This window comes from Lutjanus erythropterus, chromosome 16, assembly GCF_056507025.1.
Source record: "Lutjanus erythropterus isolate fLutEry1 chromosome 16, fLutEry1.hap2, whole genome shotgun sequence".
NCBI classification, from domain to species: domain Eukaryota; kingdom Metazoa; phylum Chordata; class Actinopteri; order Lutjaniformes; family Lutjanidae; genus Lutjanus; species Lutjanus erythropterus.
In genome coordinates this window covers 30186357-30198024 of record NC_139332.1, presented here as the reverse complement: position 1 = coordinate 30198024, position 11668 = coordinate 30186357, and the positions used below count along the sequence as shown (strand labels likewise).

Sequence of the window (11668 nt, the reverse complement as noted above, 5' to 3'; positions counted from 1 at the left end):
AGCTTTTTGGACTTTTTTTTTTTTTTTTTTACCTGGAACTATCATTAGAAAGAGTCAGTGATGTAAGACCAAACATAATTTTAATGTGGACTGATTTGATATCCTGAAGGCCTTGATCATCTACCCTTCAGCCAATAAGACTGAGGGGTAGATGAGCCGAACATTTAAGAATGTAATCTGCAACCTGTTGTATTTTCCATAATTTGTTGTTGCAATAAAAAATGACGTTCAAGTACGTAATGTCACAACAGAAATCAGTGTTACCTATTGTTTTCACATGGGACAGGAGTCCTGATCTCCTGAGTGAAAGGCCTGTGTCTGCTTGACTTTTTTGCCCTTTGCACTACGTCACTTGACTTTGAGGGCACATCAAAATATAACACTAGTGCCTCCAGAAATGATGAGGGGTACCTACAGCGTCTTAGCCTGAAGCATTGACCAAGCTGCCGTAATTGATGAGTTTGGGAGTGAGAACGGGCTGGCATAATACAACTTTGGTCAGGCCAGACAGTCATCCTTGGAAAAGTTAGAATCCATAGACATCCATGAATTGAGCTAAGCTAGGCTAATGGTTTATTAAGCATACATTCAAAATGCTAGGAGAGACACAAGAATGTCATTTATTGTTGTCTGACTCTAAAGTAGAAGAAAAAGTTCCATTCCCTCAAACCCCAGAATAATTTAAGACATGTTCTGTTTATTGGTTTGCATTTTCTGCCAAAGCTCTCTGGCTGAAGGTCATACTTTAAATTTAAACCTTTTAAATTACCACCTTAGCAACTGGAGTCAATTTCATGAATATACATCCCTATTAAAATCCCATCGTTCATTTCAGATAGATGTGAAGTCATGAAGCTGTAAACCCCTGAAGGGACCTGACAGAAATTTGATGGGATGTTGCCTCTCCATATAAATTCAGTGAGTCTGAATGATCTTATCCCGTTTTTGTGCCTCTCGTGTTCTTTTAAAGACCTGACCTTCCATCTTAGTTTTTAAACCTTTATTATGAAATCCAATGAGACCCATTGGCCCATTAGGACCTGCCAGATGCAGTTAGGTAACTGCTTCATGAGTCATTATTGGTTCCACTGGGGTACAGCCAGTGGCCATTGCGTTGCTGATGACCGCTTAATTCAGTTTCCCGGTCATGATAAGCACTGCACGCTGCGCCCGCTGCTGAGGAGCTTTTGATCTCTGCTGATTGTTGCAGATTGGCAATCGCCTCAAAGAGATAAGGCCTTGGAAATTTAAAGTGGTTTGCGAGCAGAGAGGGGACTTCATCTTTTAAAAGCTTATTAGTCTTAAAGATTATCCGAGGTCTTTCAATTTGACGGTCATTAGATGGGTGTGATTGAATAATAGATGAGATCCTCTTCTGTTCCTCTCCGCTGCGGCGTTCCCGATCTGCGGTCTGGTTTTGTGTATCCGAGCATCGGGCTGCTTACTGCGCCTAACTCCACCAATGTCACGAGGGATGAAGTCTTCACGATCGCTCTTTGTTGTCTGTCCTTGTGAAAGTCTCTTTCTCCTCTCCCCGCCATCTCGTCCTCACATCACGTTAAATGATGCAGGCTTTTCTCAACATGTGGGAGTGAAGGACTGTCTTCCTTCCTTGAGAAAATAAAACAGGCGAATGTCTGTCTTATTTATCTGACCCTATCTAATGCCTGTCTCTTTTCCCCTCTTACTCTCTCAATCTCCCCCCTGCTTTAAGAGCTTTCTTACTCGAGGTTGCATCGGGCTGATAATCACTCCCCCACCCCCACCACCCCCCACCCCCAATTCATCCTTCTCCTAATTTTTGGGGGAAAGTCTTTGAATTAACCACAAGAATCCATTTCACCTTGTCAAGAGGCTGATAAAGCACCCTGCTCACCCTAATCTCATTTTCCGTTCACTCTGGTGCCCACTTCCTCATCTGTTTTCTTCTTATATTTCAGTTACAAAACAGAATGTATTGCAAAGAAAACCATTTGTTTTTTTTTCTGTTTCCCAGTTCCTTGCAATCACAAATCACAGAGCCTACAGTTCGCTGGAAATTGTGTTTCCTTGGATCCAGGCCCGCTCCATCCTTCATCCTGTATTTAATTCGCTTCATCCTTTCCTTCACGCTTCTCCTCCTCTTATTTCCTCTCTGATTTCAAACGAAGTCCTTTGAAATAGCCTCCACAAAGTTGGGAGCAGACATGAGGATGGAGATGGTGCATATGATGTTGAAAACGCTGAACGCCACCAGACACAGGCGGTCGATCACAGCGCCTGCAAATTTCCACTGGTCGGCCATGCTGTCGGCCTCGTCCTGCTCCCGGAAACGGTCCGCCATGTAACGCACCTCCTCCAGGATCGCCTGCAGCTGGGGGTCTCCTATCCCTGCAGTCGAGCACCCTCCAAGCCCCCCGGGTCCAACGCCAAAGCCCCCGCCACTGGAGACAGTGCTGGGGCAGCCTGTATCCATATTGGGGGTGGGAGGTGGTGGCGAGCTGCAGAACTGAGATGGCAGGTGTGGAGGCGGGCTTCCTGCCACTCGCGGAGTCCCTGTGGTGATGTTATTCCTCTGGACAGGTTCCGACAGCATCGAAGGGTCCTCCATGCTCTGGAAGCCCATGTAAAGAAGGTTCCCGTTGTTGTTGGTGCTGGACTGGGCATGGAGGTGTGGGTGCCCCGCGTGGAGGGGCCCCGTTTGGAGAGGTGCCAGGTTCTGTGGGTGCAGCGGATGGAGGGTGGGGTCCGGAGGGTTTGGGATGCTCCCGCTCTGGGAACCTGAGGAGCAGCGCCGCAAGTTGGGGGCACACGGGGGCCGCTCTGGGTCGTCATTCTCTCCTGGCCGCTTCATACGCAAGAACCAAGCAACCCACTGCAGTAAGACGAGCTGCACCTGCAGAGAGAAAAAGAAGAGAGGAACTGATAACAGGGCGTCCACGAGGTCTTAGGAAAGCTTACAAAGTCTAGAATCCAATAATCTGTATTTTAGGCCTTAAAATGTCTTCAATACAATTTTGACCTCAGGCGGGATGGAGGGGGCCTGTCCATCCCAGCTTCTAAAAAACATTGAGTTGTCCCCCACAATAAATTGTTTAGAAACAAATATATGTGTATAAACACAACATTGTTTTAAAGTTTTGTTTATGCTCCCACTTCCCCTATACCCTTACCACTTACATCAGTTTTATCTGACGACAACAAGCGCAGTAGAGATGGGCAAGTCAGTGCATGTAGTGTGCATCTGTGGCAAAGACTTCATCACAGGTTACTTAAAGACCCTCTCAAGTTAAAATCATGTTTTTAACCTGTTTAACATGTCCATGTGGTGTTACAGGACACATTAGGGGCGAAGTAAGCAGCAAACGCCATGTTTGAGCATTTCTTGCTTTGAAACTGCAGTGAAAAAGGGCAGTCTCAAAAAAGCTGATTGAGTCAGGCTGGGTATATCATGTCATAAACCTAAGGGAACCAATCCGGTTAACTGAGGGGGCGGTGCTATGCATATCATTAGGGGTGATGCTCGGCTCACAGGAGAAGCTGGATGTAGCTAGTTACCATGATTAGTTAGAAAAACAGAGGAGAATCTGGGTGGAGCTTCTTAGGAATAGGGGTGGGGGTTGGGGGTGTGGTCTGAGCAGGTAGGCTGGGTCTATTTGCATATCCATGAATCCTCGAATACTAAATGAAGGCAAGGTGTAGAGCTGTATGTAAGCCATTTTAAGGTAACTGAACTTATTTTGCCCCTAACACAAAACACCTTCTTTTAGAATGGACTTTGGTTTAATAGTCTGCCCACTAAAAATGAATGCTGGGAACAGATGATATTTAAACATGAATAATGTTAAAACACCCTGCTCTGAGCTGATAAGACCACTATCCTCCTATCCTATTGATTTAGGACAGGTGAACAGCTGATCAGGGGGAGCGGAAGGACAATTTTCAGCCGCGCAACTGTGAATCTACAGCTAATGAGTCCATCACTGAAGTCCAGCCCCAGCACGACCCACTCTGCACTAACAGTGTTAACTCAGTATGCAACCTCCAGAGAGCTTTGGATCTACACCAACAGTAAAAATTTACACGTGGTAACTAAACATCAGTCATATAAAACCAAATACTTCATACTTTTTTGCCAAAATGGATGTGAAATAGGTCTTAAATTGCATTTTATAATGGCCTTAGAAATGTTTTAAAAGTCTTCAATTTAACTTATTGGAACCTGAAGAGACTCTGGATAAAAATGAGAGAGGAGGACAGAGTGCAAGAGCAACAAAGCATAGGGGGAACGAAAAGGAAATATAAGAAATCTGTGAGGCATTGAAAACCACCCACACATCATGACCTTCACATAACATTATTTAAAAGCTTAGCAAATAGCTTCATTTGTCATGGATTGACGTTGGTGCTGCTTCTAACCTTGCATCTTGTTTCAAAATGCAGCTGTGCTTGTATAAGTAGAAGTATGAGATCCTCACCAGGGACACCCAGTTAAAGCGCCTGAGGCAAAGAAGATTTTTTAGCTTGAACTGTGTTTTTGGCAGAGAGGAAACTTAAAACGGCAACATTAAATTTAGACTATTGAATCATTGAGATTGATTCAGATTACTGTTTGATGAGGTGCGATAATGTTTCAGTACACTGCAGCATTTAAAAAAACATGTTTTCCGATGTTTTTTGTATCTAAGTGACTAATGGGGATGATATTTTTTTTAATGGGTCCAGTATTGAGGGAGAGCACCTGTGCGTGTAGATGCTACGGCTGGTAGCTTCTTAAAATTTCACTACAGTTCTCCTGTAATCAGCTATGTTTTCGGTTTTACTGCTGAAACAAGCATCTCCTATGACAGAAATACACTTCTAGCATTAGAAGAGGAAGCGTGGGGTTTGGATTAAAGAGCAGCAGACCCTGAGACGATCAACAACACAGTCGGCATCTTTCAAACAAGCTGGAGGCACCGCCACGGACGACCACAGTAGGAGCGGAGGAGTGTGGGCTAAGAGTTATGCTACAGCTGGGACTTCAGCCTGCCCCTGAATGAGGTCCAGTCAAGAAAATGAAACGGACAAAACGGGACTCAGGCTGGAGGAACAACAGGAAACCAGAGACTGCTGTGTCCACACAGAGAGACCTGCTCGACTGCGTCCTGGATCGGACTGTTGGACCTGAGGGGCTGATTGTACTCTGACAGGATGCAAAACTCCAGCAGGACGAGGGGAGGAAGACGTTGTGTTTACACTGATGCTGCTTCATGCACAAACTCAGTCAAAGTTGATGGACAATGTTTCCCAGAAACTGAACAGAATTATTTCCTGGGTGTAAACATGTATGTATATATGTTTTTATTTTGTTTTATATTTTTATCCGATCTAATTCTCAATCAAATGAATTATCTATATACAGTATATGTTGTATTTTGTGTGTATTATGAAGGAACTAAAACTGTTTTGTTGTACAATCCTTTGTTGTATAATAATAATAAATGACCTTGAAGCCTGAGGTGCTTCAGAGCCCTGCAGCCAGGAGACACAAAACTAAGCTACAACTTATCTTGCCCTCTGGGTGAACTTTGTACTGTCAAATTAAGTCTGTTTAAAGTGGGTGTTTTATCACTGACAGGCTCAAACTGTTATTGTAAGTGTCTGACAACATTATGAAAAGGATCACTATAGAGTAAGACCTTTTTTTTTTAGAGTCAGATGTTTTGTTTAACCAGAAACAGCTATTTCATTGCTCTCACCAAACAAACCAGACTCCCTTTGCAAAAGCATAATTTTAACATTGTCACTGTCATTTAAACTCAACACCAACAAAATTAAATTCACCAAAAACGTCTCAGCTTGTCTTTCTACTGTTCAAACAATCAGCAGCTCTGGTTTGGTCAAAATAAACAGTTTATTCATTGAGTTCAATGTGAAAATATCAGGAGAGGAGTGAGATCGAGGTTGGACATCAGATTAGCAGCAGGGAAGAAATGGCATGTACAGACATTTTTATATCTACCTCGGTGAATTAAGGGTTTATTTTGACCAAATAATCAGAGCTGCAGAGGCAGTAATGGGTTTTGTCAAGAATAACAGTCTGAGCCTGTCAGTGGCAAAAACAAGCACATTTAGTGGACGCACTCACTGTCCACAGTTTTGATTTTCATTTTCTTTTAGTCGAATCAGATTATCAGAATATTCTCCAATTCTTTCTTTTTTTTCAGTCCGCCACACTGAATTTACCCAACATGAGTAAGTTTCACCTGTAAGAGTTGCCATCTCTGATGAGAAAACATCAGACAGACAAAGTCTATCACTCTTCTCTGCTTCCATCACAGGTAGTTTTGTGGTTTGTGGTGATTTAGAGAGACAAATTTACAGCCTGTCATGCTGTTGCATTGTTCTGTGCACAATGACGCAGCTAAAAAACTTCTCTCATCAGTTAACCACCAGCGCATGGTGAGGATTTTCTTTTTTGATAAATACAACAGCTAATATCAAAATATATTTATAATTCCCCATACTTATGATTCTTAATTGAAATGTTATTCCTGTGCATTTACATAAGCTTCTATCTGTTTTATCCTGTTATTGTCTCCAACTGATGATTTGAATCTTCGAGTTGCAGGGGGCAGTCCTGTCCTCATTAGTCACTTAGATGCAGAAACATGGAAAAATAGGACCCAGTTCAAAAATAACAAACTTACCCCCGAGGTAAAGGGAAGATTGGCTGCTTGCAAGTTGATATGTAAACCTTGTTCCTTCTTGTTTCCTTTCTGCTCTGCTTCCACAACACGAAAACAAACCTCCTTTGGAAAAAAGACTACATGTCCCCTGAAAGGGCATATTGGCCCAACAGCATCCAGATGGGTGTCTGGCATCTAATGAGAAGCTAATGTCCAGATGACTGCTCAATTAGTCTCCACCGAGTGTGTTTACTGGCCAGGTAGCAGTCCCTGTTGCTGCCGCCGTTGATGTTGTTTTTGTCCGGGCTGCAATTATGAACTGTGCTGGTTCGATGCACTCATCTGAACCACATCAATTAGCTTGTTAATTGGCCATCGCACTGTCTGAACAGGCCATTCATCAACGGAACGTCCTTGCAATATATCGATATATACAGCATCTGCACTCCCGGTCAACTGAGCTATTTGTATTTAAATCATTAAATAGAGACCTGTCAGTTTTTCTCTGCAGTCAAAGCATAAATCGTTAAGAAGACACATCTTTAAAATGCCAAACAAAGTCATCCCATGTATTGAATCTGGTGATTAACATAACAGAAGTAATATTAAAATCATTCAGTTAACCAGTTGCTCATTTTCTATATATTCACAAAAGAACAAAACTTTTGTAAAAAGGGTTTTTTTTAGTATTGAAAAGAAGGCAAGAAAAATATGAAGAGGGAGTGAGTCAAATCGAATCCGCCCACATATCCAGGGTGCTTTGAAAAGCACTCCTGTTGAAGTCTGTGGCGAAGCATTTGATGAACACGCTCAGGCAGACTGACACTGCCGGATGAGTCACAGCCGAGGAAGTCGGAGAATAAAAAAGAAGAGAAAGGAAACTGGCAGAGGAGCACAGGTAGCTCTGACAGATGGATGAAATGTGACTGAAAATGGCAGAGCGGAGGAACGATACTAACGCTGAAGTAGAGATTAATAGAATCAAGATACCATATCTGAAATGAGGAGACAAACCATTTACAGGATATAACAAGCTGGAAAGCACGAGGCATATGACTGATTGTGCAGTTGAGGTTATGATGAAGAGTTTGAGCTCAGACTCACCCATTTGGGCATGTTCCCTCCATTTGGATCGTGATGATGATACTGCAGAACCACCACTGTGGCGATGACTGACATCCCAACGATGATCATTATACTGGCGAAGTACTGACCTGGGCGGAGTAGAGCACAGAGCAGTGTTACATTTCATTTACACTGTAATTTCCTGCTACTACTACAGACTATTTCCTACAAAGTTATGATTACAGCACACGTTCAAGTCACCATTCTCCTCTGAACATGCAGGAAAACAGTGATTACTTAGCAGATGCATGACCAAAACTATTTATATTACAGTGTTTGTAAGAATTATTGTCTATGCTGCTTTATTCAAAAATGAACACATCCTTTGTTTGGTATCTGCATGCCAAGCTTGGACCTGCTACAGACGCTGCTGCCTGCTAGTAACGACATTGTGTTTGTAAAATCAACAAAGAGATTAAGACTGCACCAGTGTAATTGTTTATTAAAAGAATTATGCTGAAGGCAGCGTTCTGGTGATTATGACTCTTTTTTTTTGTTCCCCCAAAGTTTTTTATGACCAGGATTTGTGTCTTTAGGCGAGGACGTCCATGCATCTGTCTCTGGCTGCAATCTTAGCCTGCTAAACATAATTTCCGGCAGTGTGCCCGCAATCAATTTAGCCAATTAAGTTTTAAGGCGACCAGATGGCTAAGATAAATTCTGTTGTTCTGGTTTTTGGGAGAGCTTTTTTTAGCTCTAACACAGGCAAGCAATATGTTGTGAGTCTATTTGCCTTTGTTTCCTGTGTGTATATAGTCTTGGAATAGAAAGTGTAACATCCTGGACAGACTGCTGGTCAGTCTGCAAGAGTCAAATATTTCCACCAAGTACTGTACTTAAGTACAAATCTGAGGTACCTGTATTTTACTTGAGTATTTCCATTTTATGCTTCTTCATACTTCTAATCCACTGCATAGGTAAAGAGGTAAATACTGTATTTTTATGCCACTACATTTATCATATTTACCAGCATTAGTTACTTTTTAGATCAGGATTTTAAGCTTAAACATGTGATCAGTTTATAAAGTATGCATTGCTATTAATGAAACTACATAACACTAAATACAGTTGATAAAAACTAGCTCAGACTTGACCTTCATTTGCTTATAAGTTCTGCTGGTAGGTGTCTCTCACAATAGTTTGATGACATCATGGAGTAGCATGGGATCATGGGAGTTGTTTTCTTAACTGTTAAAACAACCACCAAAACTGATGGAAACCTATCTGACATTACTCAGGGAGAAATCATTTTCATGGACAAGGTAACTTTTACTCACTCAGTGACATTTGCTGACTTCCTTCCTCACTCTCTGAAGTATCCAACATAAAATTACAGCAACTAGCAAGCAGGAAACGCGTTGCTACCTTGAATAAATTATGGTTTTCTCTGCATTTTAACATTGTTGGAAACATTTGGGATATTGTAGGTACACTACTCAACAAAATATGTAACATATATCAAGCATATTTAGACATTTTAATGCAGAACTGTTACATATTATGTAATACTATTGGTGAGTTTTTGTCAGGTGTAAATAAAGTGTGTTTTATGATGATCTGCAAAGTAAAACTGCTGTTTCTGTTTCTTCAGAATTAGGTGGTTTTGAGGAAAGCAATATAATAGCTGTGTCTGATTTAAACCAAACAAATATTACTCTGTACCAAAAAGGTCTATCTCTGTTGTCAGACACAGACTAACAATCTGAGCCTGTCAGCGGCAAAAACAAACATTTTTAATGGACATATTTTGACAGACACAATTGTCCATAAGGATTACATTACAGCCTGTTTTTGCAGCTCACTGCTGCTGCTCAATACTGGACCAATTTCAAAAATTGTTGTACGCATTAGACACTCAGACACGACAACATGGTGAAATAGGTTCCAGGTTGAAAAATACAGATGTTTCCCTTTCAGTAAAAGATCTGAGTGCTTCTTCCACCACTGGTCTCCCATTTCAAACTGACACATCTCAACTAGGGCTGCACATTTTGAGCATTTTTTTTTTCTCAGGTTCCTTATTCAACAAATGGCTTTGCCCAACAAAATAATCAGGCACAGTTACAGCCAATTAATCGCTTAAGTATCAATTAATACATTTCTAATTTGTTAAATTCTTACCAGCATTTAATCAATTAATGATTAATCATTAACATCCCTAATCTCAAAAACTAGGCTATTGGATGAATTGCCATGAAATTATCAATGACTATACCCATAATTCCTCATAACTTTTCTGTAGTGCCACCATGAGGTTGACATTTGTGGGGGTTTTTTTTGAGTCTCAACAAGAATTCCTATGAAATTAGATGCATTCAGACATTCAGGTTGAATTATATAACATTTCCAGTGCTTTGATTTATAACCAAATATCTGCAAACTGTAACTAAACTAGGCTTATAAACATGCTAAACATTATACCTACTAAACATTAGCTTGTTAGCACACTGACATGAGTATTTACAGTTGTAGCTGAAAGCACCACTTTCCCTGAGTACAGCCTCTCAGAGCCGACAGCATGGCTGTGGCCTATTGGACTTGGTGATATATAAATAATCCTGACTGGACTGTAAACCGCCAGAGCTCAAAAAGTGAACAGCGGAGACCAAATATTGATCGTCATGGTCAGATGGAAACTTCATGCAGCATCTCTAATGAGTAAAACATCTTGACTTCGTATTGACAGTCATTAAATGGTGTTATAGCAAAAGGGTTTTAATTGGCTGACCAGTGAAGTAACCTGCTCATTAAAAACTATGTGGACCACTGGTAAAAACAAACACACACACACACACACACACACACACACACACACACACACACACACACACACACACACACATACACACACACACACACACACACAGAGTCTATGTGTCACATACCTATAAGAGGAACGGAGTCAGATGTGGCTGGCATGATCTCTGCAACCAGCAACATGAAGACAGTCAGAGACAGCAAGACCGTGATACCTGCAGACAGACAGACAGACAGACAGACAGATAGACCAATACACTGTAAAAAAAACAAAGAAGTAGATAAAAATCAAGGCATTTCAAGGCAACTGTCTTCACTAAATTCTTGAGTTTTGAATAAAACTCAATCTCTTATGATTGAAATAAACCAAGAAAACGTTTTTATTTTTCTGCTTAGAAACACTTCTTCTTGATTTAGAGACAAAGAGCTCATTGCATCAGTGGCACAGTCTCAATAATAATAATAATAAAATCAACCAATCCAAGGCACACTGTAGGGTTTGTGCAAAATCAAAATGCCTTTATTTTCCCTGGCCAAGTATAATTAAAATGACCAATGCACTGTGACCAACACAGGGACACGTTCTGTCTGAAAACAGTGTGCGCCGTTTGCAGGTTAAATGACATGTTTCCTCAAAACAGAGTGTAACAGGCTGTGGAGTACATTATCTCTCGTTTGGTGGGTGTGTCAGAGGTGTTACCCAATCAACAGTGACATGCAGCCTATATAAACACCACTGTATTAAAACGGTTGCAGTGCAGTGTGCTTGAGGAGTACACAACAGGGTGCTGAACACAGTAATGATTAATAATTTAATATGTTCAACTCCATTTAATGTTCAAGTACCCAAATAATGATGAAATTGCTTCACAGCTCAGTGTGAACAATTTCTGAAATATAGATTTTGTTTGGTTATTCAAATTCAAAGATTCAAGTTTATATAAAGGAGAAGAGTAAATTATCCCAACAAAAGGTTGCAGATTATTTCAAAACTTAAAGGTAGAATCAGCAGGATTTGTCAGCGATATTTGTAAATGCACCAGAAAGATAGTTGCTTGTTGATGTTTTGGCTTGGTAAAGCGTCCTAAGCACAGAAAAGTAATGAGAAAATAAGGAAATACAGGCAGAGGACAGAG

The 11668-nt window shown here is 41.0% G+C and overlaps 1 protein-coding gene across 1 annotated transcript in view; it reads right to left on the bottom strand.

Annotated features, from left to right (window-relative positions):
* Positions 1–677: 677 nt before the first annotated feature.
* chrna11 (cholinergic receptor, nicotinic, alpha 11) overlaps positions 678–11668 on the bottom strand; it is a 33062-nt gene continuing 22071 nt past the window's right edge. The window contains exons 8-10 of the mRNA XM_084739345.1: positions 10661–10747; positions 7755–7864; positions 678–2875 (exon numbers count right to left, since the gene is read on the bottom strand). Of these exons, the coding sequence (XP_084595471.1) occupies positions 2141–2875; positions 7755–7864; positions 10661–10747 (932 nt within the window). The 3' untranslated portion in view covers positions 678–2140. The remainder of the gene's footprint in view (positions 2876–7754; positions 7865–10660; positions 10748–11668) is intronic.